Source organism: Pseudochaenichthys georgianus, chromosome 15 (assembly GCF_902827115.2).
Source record: "Pseudochaenichthys georgianus chromosome 15, fPseGeo1.2, whole genome shotgun sequence".
NCBI classification, from domain to species: domain Eukaryota; kingdom Metazoa; phylum Chordata; class Actinopteri; order Perciformes; family Channichthyidae; genus Pseudochaenichthys; species Pseudochaenichthys georgianus.
In genome coordinates, this window is record NC_047517.1 from 447104 (window position 1) to 463518 (window position 16415).

General features: G+C 37.9%; 1 protein-coding gene across 1 annotated transcript in view; it reads right to left on the bottom strand.

The window, feature by feature from the left end:
- ltbp1 (latent transforming growth factor beta binding protein 1) overlaps nucleotides 1-16415 on the bottom strand; it is a 246222-nt gene that overhangs the window by 87483 nt on the left and 142324 nt on the right. Inside the window, exons 9-11 of the mRNA XM_071205713.1 lie at nucleotides 11523-11582; nucleotides 9035-9157; nucleotides 6356-6523 (exon numbers count right to left, since the gene is read on the bottom strand). Coding sequence (XP_071061814.1) covers nucleotides 6356-6523; nucleotides 9035-9157; nucleotides 11523-11582 — 351 coding nt within the window. The remainder of the gene's footprint in view (nucleotides 1-6355; nucleotides 6524-9034; nucleotides 9158-11522; nucleotides 11583-16415) is intronic.

The window sequence follows — 16415 nt, forward strand, 5'->3', positions numbered from 1 at the left end:
CACACACACACACACACACACACACACACACACACACACACACACACACACACACACACACACACACACACACACACACACACACACACACACACACACACACACACACACACACACACAAACAAACAGTGTTTATCCGAATGATTAATCAGGATGATTTGCTCTGTCCATCCCTGAAGTGAAAGAGCAGTAAGCAGGAAAAAGAGCTTTGTCCTATCATGTCCCCTTCTTATGGAATAAACTCCTCATGGACTGCCGACTGTCCCTCCTCCCCACCAATATCAAACCAACAGGGTCTCTGTATCTTAACAGGAAATGAGGGATGGGTTTCATTCAAAACAAAAGGCCCAGTAAGTAACTGTATCTTGTTTATTTAATAGGGTTCCCACTGTATTTATTGCATCATATTACATCATTGTTACATTATACATTCATTCGTTATGATGAAATGTATTTTCTTTAAAACCTCTCTCATGGAATGTGTTTTTATCAAAGCCTCCACCTTTATACTGATGATGTTTGTCTGGTTTCAACATCCATCAAAAAACTGCTTCTATTGCCTTAGCAGCAACAAATTATAAAAATAATTCTTCAAGAAAGCACGTCAACCTTTTCTTGCCCAACACTGCTCTGCTACCCTGCGACTGTTGGCCCTCGCAGAGAAACTGAATATTTTACTTGGAATAGCTAATCTGACAAGTATGTCAAACTTTACCCACCTGTTTAACTGTGAGGCATATTTCTCTCCAACAACACAGGGTTTTAAAGCAATATGTGCCTGCCACAACAAACTATTTTAAAATACATTGAAATGCACAGATATGTTACCAATTCAATGGAATGCAACTTCTTAAAACTAATATTTTCCCGAAAATGAATTGCCGATAAAAGGAGTGGAAAAAGAATGGCTACTGTGAAAGTCTTTGCTAATGTAACCTAATATTAACTCTAAAAGCAACAACTTTGAAATGTTGTGAAGTCTGAGCCTAAATGTATCAGGAATAATATAATGTGAGAGAGTTCAAATACACATTATATAAACTTATTTATGAATATTACTTAGATATTTTTTACTTGGCATTTACCATACTAGAATATTGACTTAACATTATGGGAATTTGAACCTTCAGACTTTGAATGTAACATTCTTAAAGTTGAAATCAAGATTGTACATTCGTAAAATAACCATCTAAAACTGTAAATGAACAGTATATAAATGCAACTGAACATTCATAGACTGTATTTCCTTGAATTGCAATTACAAATGATATAAGTGTAACTCAACATCTTAGAATTGTAATTGTATTGTTATTTAAAATAATACAATTGTAACTTGCCAATTCTACATGTGTAACTCAACATTCTACATGTGTAACTCAACATTCTACATGTGTAATGCAACATTCTACATGTGTAACTCAACATTCTACATGTGTAACTCAACATTCTACATGTGTAACTCAACATTCTATATGTGTAACTCAACATTCTACATGTGTAACTCAACATTCTACATGTGTAACTTAACATTCTACATGTGTAACTCAACATTCTACATGTGTAACTCAACATTCTACATGTGTAACTCAACATTCTACATGTGTAACTCTACATGTGTAACTCAACATTCTACATGTGTAACTCAACATTCTACATGTGTAACGCAACATTATACATGTGTAACTCAACATTCTACATGTGTAACTCAGCATTCTACATGTGTAACTCAACATTATACATGTGTAACTCAACATTCTACATGTGTAACTCAACATTCTACATGTGTAACTCAGCATTCTACATGTGTAACTCAACATTCTACATGTGTAACTTAACATTCTACATGTGTAACGCAACATTATACATGTGTAACTCAACATTCTACATGTGTAACTCAGCATTCTACATGTGTAACTCAACATTCTACATGTGTAACTCAACATTCTACATGTGTAACTCAACATTCTACATGTGTAATGTAACATTCTACATGTGTAACTCAACATTCTACATGTGTAACTCAACATTCTACATGTGTAATGTAACATTCTACATGTGTAACTCAACATTCTACATGTGTAATGTAACATTCTACATGTGTAACTCAACATTCTACATGTGTAACTCAACATTCTACATGTGTAACTCAACATTCTACATGTGTAACTCAACATTCTACATGTGTAACTCAACATTCTACATGTGTAACTCAACATTCTACATGTGTAACTCAACATTCTACATGTGTAACTCAGCATTCTACATGTGTAACTCAGCATTCTACATGTGTAACTCAACATTCTACATGTGTAACTCAACATTATACATGTGTAACTCAACATTCTACATGTGTAACTCAACATTCTACATGTGTAACTCAACATTCTACATGTGTAACTCAACATTCTACATGTGTAACTCAACATTCTACATGTGTAACTCAACATTCTACATGTGTAACTCAGCATTCTACATGTGTAACTCAACATTATACATGTGTAACTCAACATTCTACATGTGTAACTCAACATTATACATGTGTAACTCAACATTCTACATGTGTAACTCAACATTATACATGTGTAACTCAACATTCTACATGTGTAACTCAACATTCTACATGTGTAACTCAACATTCTACATGTGTAACTCAACATTCTACATGTGTAACTCAACATTCTACATGTGTAACTCAGCATTCTACATGTGTAACTCAACATTATACATGTGTAACTCAACATTCTACATGTGTAACTCAACATTATACATGTGTAACTCAACATTCTACATGTGTAACTCAACATTCTACATGTGTAACTCAGCATTCTACATGTGTAACTCAACATTCTACATGTGTAACTCAACATTCTACATGTGTAACTCAACATTCTACATGTGTAACTCAACATTCTATATGTGTAACTCAACATTATACATGTGTAACTCAACATTCTACATGTGTAACGCAACATTCTACATGTGTAACTCAACATTCTACATGTGTAACTCAACATTCTACATGTGTAACTCAACATTCTACATGTGTAACTCAGCATTCTACATGTGTAACTCAACATTCTATATGTGTAACTCAACATTCTACATGTGTAACTCAGCATTCTACATGTGTAACTTAACATTCTACATGTGTAACTCAGCATTCTACATGTGTAACTCAACATTATACATGTGTAACTCAACATTCTACATGTGTAACTTAACATTCTACATGTGTAACGCAACATTATACATGTGTAACTCAACATTCTACATGTGTAACTCAGCATTCTACATGTGTAACTCAACATTATACATGTGTAACTCAACATTCTACATGTGTAACTCAACATTCTACATGTGTAATGTAACATTCTACATGTGTAACTCAACATTCTACATGTGTAACTCAACATTCTACATGTGTAATGTAACATTCTACATGTGTAACTCAACATTCTACATGTGTAACTCAACATTCTACATGTGTAACTTAACATTCTACATGTGTAACTTAACATTCTACATGTGTAACTCAGCATTCTACATGTGTAACTCAACATTATACATGTGTAACTCAACATTCTACATGTGTAACTCAACATTCTACATGTGTAATGTAACATTCTACATGTGTAACTCAACATTCTACATGTGTAACTCAACATTCTACATGTGTAATGTAACATTCTACATGTGTAACTCAACATTCTACATGTGTAACTCAACATTCTACATGTGTAACTCAACATTCTACATGTGTAACTCAACATTATACATGTGTAACTCAACATTATACATGTGTAACTCAACATTCTACATGTGTAACTCAGCATTCTACATGTGTAACGCAACATTCGACATGTGTAACTCAACATTCTACATGTGTAATGTAACATTCTACATGTGTAACTCAACATTCGACATGTGTAACTCAACATTCTACATGTGTAATGTAACATTCTACATGTGTAACTCAACATTCTACATGTGTAACTCAACATTCTACATGTGTAACTCAACATTCTACATGTGTAACTCAACATTCTACATGTGTAACTCAACATTCTACATGTGTAACTCAACATTCTACATGTGTAACTCAGCATTCTACATGTGTAACTCAACATTATACATGTGTAACTCAACATTCTACATGTGTAACTCAACATTATACATGTGTAACTCAACATTCTACATGTGTAACTCAACATTCTACATGTGTAATGTAACATTCTACATGTGTAACTCAGCATTCTACATGTGTAACTCAACATTATACATGTGTAACTCAACATTCTACATGTGTAACTCAACATTCTACATGTGTAACTCAACATTCTACATGTGTAACTCAACATTCTACATGTGTAATGTAACATTCTACATGTGTAACTCAACATTCTACATGTGTAATGTAACATTCTACATGTGTAACTCAACATTCTACATGTGTAACTCAACATTCTACATGTGTAACTTAACATTCTACATGTGTAACTTAACATTCTACATGTGTAACGCAACATTATACATGTGTAACTCAACATTCTACATGTGTAACTCAGCATTCTACATGTGTAACTCAACATTATACATGTGTAACTCAACATTCTACATGTGTAACTCAACATTCTACATGTGTAATGTAACATTCTACATGTGTAACTCAACATTCTACATGTGTAACTCAACATTCTACATGTGTAATGTAACATTCTACATGTGTAACTCAACATTCTACATGTGTAACTCAACATTCTACATGTGTAACTCAACATTCTAGTATTACACATTCTAGTTATATAACTCAATATTCTAAAATGTAAACTTGCTAAAGTAGAATTCCAGAATTGTAACTCAACATTCTAGAATTGTAACTGAACTTTTTTAGAACTCTGACTTAAGAAGCTAAACTTGTAAATTACATTTTCGAATGTTAACTACACATTGTAGTTTTATATCTAAACATTGTAGAATGTTACCATAACTTTCTATCATTTCAACAGTAACTTAACATTCTAGGATTGTACTTTAACGTTCTAGTAATATGATTAAACATTCTTGAATTGTAACTCAACAGTGAAGGCATTACACTTGAGATTCTTGTTTTGTAACTGTCCTTTCTTAACCCTTAGATGCACGAGTGACTGGACCTACTCTCTTCCATAAGTGGCTCAAAAAGGACCCGTATTAGAATAATGTGTTTTTATGCCATAGTTGTCATTTTGGTTAAGAAAAATCACTTGTATAATATTTAGTATTATATTTTGGTTCACACTAGAAAACATTTTTGACCGACTTATGGACGCTTGGGGTAGTAATACAAAAACTACAATTTCTTAAAATTAAAATTAAAAATTTGAATGGCATGATATCCAAAACATGTTTTCTGAGGAATAGCTGGAATATGAAATGATAAAAAAATTAATCACAAAGATACTTCAAGAAAACCACCTCACCGGGTCAAAAAAGACCCACTTATGCATCTAAGGGTTAAATGACTCAACAATATTTGATTGTAACTTAAGAGTATAGAGTATATAACATTGAGTCTGCTATAGAGTATAGAACATCACCATTCTATAACGGTACTTTAACATTCTATCAATGAAACTTGAGATTCTAGATTGTAATTTCACATTCTAGTTACTGTATGTACATGTAACTTAACATTCTAGGATTGCAATTCAACTTTCTAGAACTAATTTGAAATTCTATAAATTCATTTTGACATTCTAAAAATGAAGAGCGGAGGCTAAATAAAAAAATAAAAAGACAAAAACATATTTTGCATAAAGAGAAGTCTGAGTGTCATTCTTTGCTCTTCTCTCAGGAAAAAATAAATCTCTAAATCTGATATAGCAGACGCTATTAAAACATCTGTGCTCACTATTTCAGGATCCACCATTGTTGTTTCTAATGATCATAATACTCTTGCCTCTATGTATCCTTGCCCACACCTAAAGCCCGCCTGTAGCTGCTGGTAGATCCACACAGGGCTGGAGGACACTGAGGAGTCTGGTCACAGGAAGCAATACATAAACTGATAAGATAGATTTGTTTACCCACCCCTAGGAATCACCAAAAATGTGTATACTCTGTCGCTCTGCTTGTGTGGCCTGTTAACTTGCAGGACACCGGCCCACTGGGCAGAGTCACCCGGCCCACTGGGCAGAGTCACCCGGCCCACTGGGCAGAGTCACCCGGCCCCACAGCATGTGTTTCAATGACTTACAAACCTTTGCTGATTTGCCAAATGACAACATGTAATGGTGGTAGGCATTATCTTTCTTCATACTTAATGAAGTGTTCCCATTGAGACAGAATACATGTCCGATGTTGCAGGGGGCCTTACCTGTTCCTGGAGGGGGGCATTTGTCACAGCGAGGGCCCCAGGCTTTGCCCACACTGCAGCAACATAGCTGTTTGCTCAGCTGGGTGGACACTGGGTGCAAACACTGCCTCCCTGAGCTGACCAAGCGGAAGCAAGCCCCCTTTTCCTCTGGGATGGCAGGGGTGTTGGCTAAATAGGAGCGCAGGGGGGGGGGGGGGGGGGGTAGGAATCGGTGCACCAGAGTTTAGAAGAAACATACATGGGGAAAAGAAAGAGAAATAAAGAAGTTCCCTTCACCAAAGCAACTTTTCCAACTGCTATGACAAACATATTTCTAAAACAACACCAGTGCATAGAGACACACTCAAATATCACAGTTCAGAGTCAGGAAGTCTAACTTTGTGATGGCACAAACAACTATATTCGAAACAATTACAGCCAACAGAACACAGAATCTCATTCAAAGAGCAAACTAAATGTTAACGCTTCATGCACTATCTAGGTCATGCGCTGGCTCAGATGAAGGCATGCAGGAAAGGTTGGCTCAGTTTGTGTCTTCAAAGTCTTATGGTGTAATCAAACATCTTTGCAAAGTCTTGAATTGGAATACAGGCACTTGATGAGATGTTGGTGAGTGAGCTAGAGTTTGTAAAGTAATAGATAGCATCATGAAGTCTATTCTATAGTTTGGGGCTGAAGGGTGAAAGGACAGGTGCTGGGGGGTAGTCTGGCTGCAGGAGGACATGCAGGGGAACAGTGCTGCGCAGCTGAGACGGAAGAGAAAAGCATTGCAGTATTCTAGAATGAGGGCATGAATAAGTCATTAAAAACCGCTTTTAGTATTGATTTGATTTTCGTGATGTTGCAGAGAAAAGCAGAGCTTGTTTATGTGAGCACCCAAGTTTAAGTTCTGGTCAAAGATAATACCCAGTGTGTTTGTGAAAGGTTTAACACTGGGGGCCAGTGTCGATGTAGGATGTTATCTTGAAGACTAATCTGGACCAATGGGAAGGACCTCAGTATTGACTGATTTTGGATGAAGGAGTGATATCCATGTTTTGATAGTAGTCATGGACAGTGCTACATTCACCCATGATTATTAGCTTAAGGGACAAGTAAATATATGTATCGTCAGCATAAAAGGGATGACAGATGCGGATGAATTGTTTAAGTATAGGCAGAAAGGTATGAGTCCGGGGATTGAACCCTTTGGCATAGCGCAGAGTAAAGGGGAAGATGAAGATGGCAACCTCAAACTGCTTATTTGATAGAAAAGAGGACAAACAATGAGAGCAGAGACGGGGGACCATCCCGATTGGTTGAGATGTTCAACCAAAAGAAACCTGATCACAAGTTTGCAAATTTCAACCAGAAATCATGGTGCGGTTAGACACGTTGAGAATGATTGTGTCACGGCTGTTTCATCTTGTGATATTTGCAAACATTCTCAAACGTGTCTCACATGTACACCCACAGTGCCTGACATAGGACAATACCACTTAGAATGATTAATCAAAAACAACAACGTTTTAAAATAACAATAGTGAATATATTGTTGAGGATGGAGAAAATGATATAACAGCGAAAATAAACCTAAATGTGAACCGTGATAAAACCCACCCCCCTTGTATACGTTATCTCCATTAACAGAAACAAACACATGATGGAAACCCCCAGCACCGAGTCGGGAAACAGTCACCTCTACCACTTATGGTACAAACTATTAACCAACACAAAAGTGACATAAGTCAGTGATTTGTAAACAGACATTGCAAACACAAATGTACAAAAACAAACGCTTGCAACAAGTAATGTTTGCATGTTGGTACAGGCCCTACAGTATGTGTGTCTTAATCTCCAGCGGACTGTATAGAAGTGGGTCATTATGCCAGACTACCTGACGTACAAGGGCACGGACAACTAGATGAATTCTCCATGCAAAAAATGGTTGGTCATTTTTAATTGTGATATATAATGTGTATTAGATACGTTATTATCTAATGGAGGCAGGCTGTTTCACAGTTCAATAATAGATAGTATTGTCCAATAGGACAGCGGTGCACTGATACTGTATATACATATACTCTTATTTAGTTAGATGAACTCCTTAACATCGCTATCGGCATCAGACTTTGAAACTCAGGTTGGCTGGGCTCATTCATTACCGACAGCCCATTTCGATCATGTTCAAGATTGATTACTCTGGCACACGTGTGTGAGCAGTTTCTCCTTCTCACTGTATCTTCACTTCCTCTCGCTGCTCCTATACACTTAAAGCCATGAGATGTGTTGGGTTTGACGACATGTTTGCCTTGCAGTTCATGCATGAGATGGAATCTTTTTATATAGTGAAGACCATGCTTTAATCCATGCACTGTTTTCATATGCACATCATTAAAGACACAGTTCAGCTTCAGCAGCATCCCTGCCAGTATGTTGAAGCAGGAGGCAGAGGTGGATATTCAAACATATGTCCCACCTGTCTTCTCTCCTTAAGTGATGGTACATATCAAACCACTTTCAGAAGGTTTTTGGTTAAACACATCTACAGAGCAGCATGCACATATAATGCATTCATTCCTGTACATATTTCTGCTCAGTTTGGCACTCCATGGATGGAGGTTCTGGTTTGGATGTAAATAAATCACATAGTGATGTGAGGAATACATCTTAGACAAAGTTAGATTTTGTATGACTTACATATGCAAGTGGTGAGCGTGGAGTCGGGGACGAAGCCTGGTTTGCACGTGCACCTGTAGCTCCCCACAGCGTTCAGACAGTTTCCATTGGGACACACGCCCTGCAGCTGGCACTCGTCTACATCTGTGGATCAGCAGAACACGTGAAGTCTGATTGATACAGCATAGGAAAGAATTTAGAAATGTGCAATCTGTTTAGTTTCCCATCTTGCAATCAAATCAAATCAAATCAGGTTTTATTTATATAGTGCATTTTAAAAACGATTTTTGGTCGAGCAAAAGCGCTGTACATGCAAATAATAAATAACACATTACTACGGTCGCAAACAGAAGACAATACATTACAACATCAAATCAAACACAGGGAAGTGTCATGAGTCGTGCTCCGCTCTGACTAGAAGGCCAGGGAGAAGAAGTGAGTCCTCCTCAGTGTAGATTTAAAGCCCCTAGGGTCTGGGCCGACCTCACATGGAGGGGCAGAGTGTTCCAGAGCCGGGGGCCGGCTGCTGCGAAGGCTCGGTGCCCTCGGGTTTTGAGCCTGGTCTTGGGCGCTACCAGCAGCAGCTGGTCAGCCGACCTTAAGGCTCTGGCTGGGGTGTAGCATCTTGCAATGTTACTTCTTCACCATCATTTTCTACTTTCTCAATTATTTTACCAAGATTTACGCAAGAATCAGGCACATATCCTAGGATTGGATTTCACTCAATTTGTTCTCAATGCATACGCATGTTTACATTTGTAATCCTTTCATTGTCCGTCAGCAACATAATGTTGTTTATATGTGTAAGCGTGTGAGTGTGTGTGCGCAATGCCAAAAGGATAAACAACTGGTGAAGAACTCAATACAATATATTCTTCTTCTTCTCTACACTTAAGACATAAGGAAATCATTTCAAAGAGAGTTGAGTGAGAGAAGAAAACTAACACAAAGACCACTTAGAAGGTTTTTTTTACTGAAGTCAAAGTAAAATAATGATTATATGTATGTGTGATATGCTCAAAGATGTACTGTATGTGTTAAAGGGACAGTGTGTGTAGTGTTGCAGATTGGAACACACTGAGTACCCCTCTGCTCAGCCTTCCCTTTACAACCCGTTGAACCGCAGTACTACCCTTCAGGAGCTTCACCTCGCACAGACAGAGGCCATCTTTACCATATCACTACTTTAGAAGCAATGAAAAGCAGGTGTATGCTGGCATTACTTCAGTTAACAGGCCGGTCGAGTGGCATCAGGAAATGTTCAAATGCCAAAGGCCCTCTCTAGAGCTGGAGCTTGGTTTGTCCATTCTGAGCAGTGCAACATATCAAACTCAGTGGAAGAGGACCCTTTACTAAGTGCCTTTAAATGGCTCATTCTGAGGTAGCTAACACTTGTATATGTGCAGCTTAAATGAAAACACAGCAATGCATGCATTTGAACATTGCTGGAATATGCTTAAAAAGCAAAAAGAAATAACATAAACATGCAGACTGAGATTTAAGATTGTATTTACATGTTTGGTCCGCAAGCATATGGTCATAGTTAGAAGACAAAAAGCAGAACACTAAAAGTAAAAGTGGTTGGAAAATGTCAATAATCAATGTCAATAACGCACGCACGCACTCTCTCTTGCTTCCAGCCACAGAGCTGGCACACACCAGGGATACCATTGCAATGTGCCAACATTACTAGCGGTAGCATTTAATACAACGCCCACTATTGGTGCTATAAAGAACCACAAATTATTGTGGGAAACGACTTTCCGGATGGAAAAGACCAAAATTGCTTGTTTACAACAGCCATGTGCCCAAATGAACTCTGCAAACAGCTTTTGTCTGCTGTAAACATTCCTCCTATTTATACGTGATGGGGAACTCATTCACCGTCAGTTCTGTTTGAAAAGGCTGGTTCAACTTAAGCTAATGTGAAGCCTCATCATCAAATAAGGATAGTATCTTCTAAATTATATTTTATTTAAAACAACATTTTCTATACAGTGATGTCTGATATAAAATATAGCTCTTACAACTGAAAATATCTAGACATTTCCATGGATCAATCTAATCTCATTTAATCAAAGGACTTATATTTATATATAATTTAGAGCTCCTTTTTGGTGCTTTCTTCTAGGAGAGTTGGTGTCATGAGCTGTTTCTGGTCTTATTAACTCTCCTGTCCTTTCAGATCCTGCCCCCCTCCAGTCTCTTGCCATCAGCTCGCCCCCTCCCCTGCCACTCATTCCCTCATTAGCCCCACAGGATACTGTATATATCACTTCACTCTCACTTGTTCCCTGCCAGATTGTCTTGTTTGTACTACCAAGCCAAGTTGACTGTGATTTATTTATTATAAGGTGTGTGTTCTGCCAAGCTCTCCAGTGTCTTGTTAGCAATTCACCTATTTACTGGTATGTGCTCTGCCCAATGTTGACCCTGTGCCCACATTATTCTGCCTCCTTATAGGATTGGTCTGCCTGATTGATAAGAAACCTGAAAGAAAAGCTCTTACCTTGGCAATGGGAGCTGTTGATTCTCCTGTAACCGTGAGGACAATCTATCAGAGGAATAGCTGAGGAGAGGAACACAGAAACAAGAGGAAGCAACATGTCAGTCACTGCATTCAGACATTTAATGAACTGTTTCAATACATCTGGGTGTCATCTGCATATATATGATAACTTAGGTCGTTGTTTTTCATAATTTGGGCCAGTGGTAGCATATAGATATTAAAAAGCAGAGGTCCTAAGATGGAGCCTTGAGGAACCCCGCATGTCATATTGTCAACGCTGATGTGTAGTTGCCTATAGAGACAAAGTGTTTTCTGTCCTTTAAGTAGGAATCAAACCAATTTAGAACTGTTTCCGAAAGTCCCACCCAGTCTTCCAGTCGGTCTAGTAATATGCTGTGGTCAACAGTGTCAAACGCAGCGCTGAGATCTAATAATACTAACACTGAAGTTCTGCCACTGTCTGTGTTTAAGTGGATGTCATTAAAGACCTTTACAAGAGCAGTCTCAGTGCTGTGGTTTGGACGAAAGCCTGACTGGAACACATCCAAACAGTTATTTAAATGCAAGAAGTTACTCAACTGTTGAAAAACAACTTTTTCAATGATCTTACCTAGAAATGGCAGGTTTGATATGGGCCTGTAATTGTTCATTACTGAAGCATCTAGATTATTCTTTTTTAAGAGCGGTTTAATGACTGCAGTTTTCAGGGCCTGTGGAAAAATACCTGAGTGAAGAGATTTGTTTACTATATGAAGTAGATCTGAGGCCATGCAAGGAAAAACAGTTTTGAAAAATCCTGTTGAATAAAGAGTAATGAGATATACAGTATGGTACACTAAACGCCTGCTACTAGTACCTAGACATAGCAAATGCATTGTTTGATGTGATGTGTAAACCATTGATTAAGGTTTAAACGTAACATATATTACGTAAAACATACAATGATTGACTAAAACCAGAAATGGGTGAGGAAGATACATTGTGACATGTTTATTAGGGTAAGAAAGTAGTCTATGTTGGTTTTCCAAACACAGTGTAAATCTGTTGAACTATGATGACTAGATGTTCTTTATCTAGGATACGGAGATGGATTGCTTCTGCCTCCACCCACACAGTTTGGGATTAGCGGCACTTTCCTCACTTCAGTAATGTTGTAATGGAGCTGAAAGCTGCTCTGACATCAGCAGCTCCCAGCAGAGCGCAGACTGAGAAGTCACATTAATCTGCAGGTTACAGGCTGGGCACTGCTATACAAAGGCACCAGTGGGGACGTGGTACCCAAATGCCTGAAAGCAGATTGATATTTTGCTCAACAGGAAACAACAAGGCGATGTTTGTTAGACCAATAAAGCCAATTTATTTACCAGCTACCAGTGTCTCCATGGCACAATGGACTGTTTCACACGTCACTGTCCAGTGGAAAGAAACTCCTTCCATTCCTCAGGAGAACAGAGGGAAGGACACTACCTGGCCCTGCGGTGACTCCCACTGAAATGGGTGATTAGTGCGGCTGAAATCCTCTCGTGGTGTGAGGCATGTGAGAGCTGGTATGAGTGATTAACAGGGTTTGCAATATTATAAATGCACATTATGACAAAGTATGAACTTGCCGTGAACCTAAACATATCTGAGCTGAGAGAACTGCTGGATTATTAGTGTAAATCGCTACTAATATACAACCTGAGGGAGAGCCTGTATTATACCTGGATGTTTAAAGTTTGAAAAAAGAGAGGATAGGAAGGGAGAAAATATGCATGATTGAGTGGCATTATAGGAAATGTACTGATGTCACCATCTGATAAAGTACCCAAGATTTCATTAGATAAGGTTTAAGCTGCAACTGCTGTTTCTATGGAGACAAGGCCAGTGAGAAGCTTCAAGTTGTATGGCCGTAAACAAATTCAAAAACATTTCTCATTGCAACCATAAGGTCCGGATGAAGAAATCATCTCAAACTGACCAAGAATCTCTTCCAATCATGAGTTGTGTTAACTTTTCTCCTCATTACTTCCTCCGTTGAATTTGAACTTCTTGTGTTTTTCTGCATTGATGATTTAGTAGTGTCCATCAAAGTGTTTAAGTGCTCAAGCCAGTAAAAGCATGGCACATTTACTTCTGAAAACCATGAAAGCCCAAAATAACTCCATAAGTCCATATAAGGATATCATGACATTAACATATGGCAATACTTTTGAAGGCAAAGCAATGTCTCTGTTTTGGTTCATAAACTGTTTTATTAGCCTCTCCTCAGTTGAAAAAGAAGGACTGTACTCAAGCTCTTACATTTCACCTAATACAGCAGCTAGAGATGTCCCGATCCGATCACGTGATCGGGGATCACGTGATTTTCAAAAGATCGGAATCGGGAGAAAAAAATCGGGGATCGGGACTTTTTTTTTTTTTTATAATTTTTTTTTTTAAATGTAATGTTACAAAACAAAAATGACCATGTTCACGTCTTAAAGTCATCCTGAGGACTTAGTTTTGGTTTAAAATTACACAACATCATGTATGTGTGATCGGAATCGGATCGGGAGCAAAAAAAGGTGATCGGGACATCCCTAACAGCAGCAACAAGTCTTTTCCTACATTCAATTGATATTTATATTCAAAAAGAGGGACCCGTAAAGGTGTATGAGTGAATAGCCATCTACTCATCACTTCAGGCGTGTGTATGTGTGTGTTGTGTGGGGGTGTGATTGGTACAACATGCCATAAAGGCACTTCATGCGTTTTCACACCTGTCTCTCGATACCTATTCAGGGGGGTAATATAGTGTCTCCTGATTTGCTCAGCACCTTTACTTTGCCCGTTGCTATATGTAGCAAAATAAGCTCAGGGAGGGTGAGCCTCTCCAAGTTTAGCTTGTCTTTAACGATGTTCTGAAAACATACATTCCTTTTCTTTAGCTGAGGACCGTCCTGAGCCCTGAGGCTGTTTTCTGAACTTCAGATCACCTCGAAAGAAACCGCCTTCAGTAAGTGAAGATCACATTCTGATGTCCGCCAAACCCATTGTGAGGGAGAGCATGAAGAGAAGGCTGCTCTCTGTACCACAGGGGTTGAAGATGTTGTGTCCACTTTAGAAACAGGCTATCATAACGTCACGGTTTATGTCTAGTGTTTTTAGGATAAAAGAAGTGTCCCAACGTATGAAGTCAGCATGTACTGTCGAAACCAGGTGTCTGCAGCTTGGGGTTAAATCATCATGTGTTGGTGTTAGAACTGAAAAGGGATTCCTGTTGGCAGGTCTTTCATTGAGCAACATTAAGTATGAAGATTACTGTTATGGTGTCACAGCTTCCCTCAGAGTTATATTTATCCACACAAGTTAAATGGGCCTATATTTTCAAATATTATTATACAATTAACACGCAACATTAAGGTATTTTATTTTTCAGACACACTCCTCAATAATTACACTTTATCTTGGATTGTGAGAGTAGGATTTAGCAGAGGTCTTTCCGAATAGTTGCTGTCAAGCTGTTGAGGTGATGTGGGTTAAGGTTCATGCTGAACTTCACTTAAGGTTCATGTTGAACTTCACTTAAGGTTCATGCTGAACTTCACTTAAGGTTCATATTGAACTTCACTTAAGGTTCATGTTGAACTTCACTTAAGGTTCATGTTGAACTTCACTTAAGGTTCATGTTGAACTTCACTTAAGGTTCATGTTGAACTTCACTTAAGGTTCATGTTGAACTTCACTTAAGGTTCATGTTGAACTTCACTTAAGGTTCATGTTGAACTTCACTTAAGGTTCATGTTGAACTTCACTTAAGGTTCATATTGAACTTCACTTAAGGTTCATGTTGAACTTCACTTAAGGTTCATGTTGAACTTCACTTAAGGTTCATGTTGAACTTCACTTAAGGTTCATGCTGAACTTCACTTAAGGTTCATGTTGAACTTCACTTAAGGTTCATGTTGAACTTCACTTAAGGTTCATGTTGAACTTCACTTAAGGTTCATGTTGAACTTCACTTAAGGTTCATGCTGAACTTCACTTAAGGTTCATGCTGAACTTCACTTAAGGTTCATGTTGAACTTCACTTAAGGTTCATGTTGAACTTCACTTAAGGTTCATATTGAACTTCACTTAAGGTTCATATTGAACTTCACTTAAGGTTCATGCTGAACTTCACTTAAGGTTCATGTTGAACTTCACTTAAGGTTCATGTTGAACTTCACTTAAGGTTCATGTTGAACTTCACTTAAGGTTCATGTTGAACTTCACTTAAGGTTCATATTGAACTTCACTTAAGGTTCATATTGAACTTCACTTAAGGTTCATGTTGAACTTCACTTAAGGTTCATGTTGAACTTCACTTAAGGTTCATGCTGAACTTCACTTAAGGTTCATGTTGAACTTCACTTAAGGTTCATGTTGAACTTCACTTAAGGTTCATGTTGAACTTCACTTAAGGTTCATGTTGAACTTCACTTAAGGTTCATGCTGAACTTCACTTAAGGTTCATGTTGAACTTCACTTAAGGTTCATGTTGAACTTCACTTAAGGTTCATGTTGAACTTCACTTAAGGTTCATGTTGAACTTCACTTAAGGTTCATGTTGAACTTCACTTAAGGTTCATGTTGAACTTCACTTAAGGTTCATGCTGAACTTCACTTAAGGTTCATGTTGAACTTCACTTAAGGTTCATGTTGAACTTCACTTAAGGTTCATGTTGAACTTCACTTAAGGTTCATGTTGAACTTCACTTAAGGTTCATGTTGAACTTCACTTAAGGTTCATGTTGAACTTCACTTAAGGTTCATGTTGAACTTCACTGGTGTAAAAACAGCTGACTAAGATTCACACACAGCTCTACATGTTTAGAGGTGTGCAGATCATTCTAATGGACATGGATTCATTAGCTTCCAAATAGCTTGACC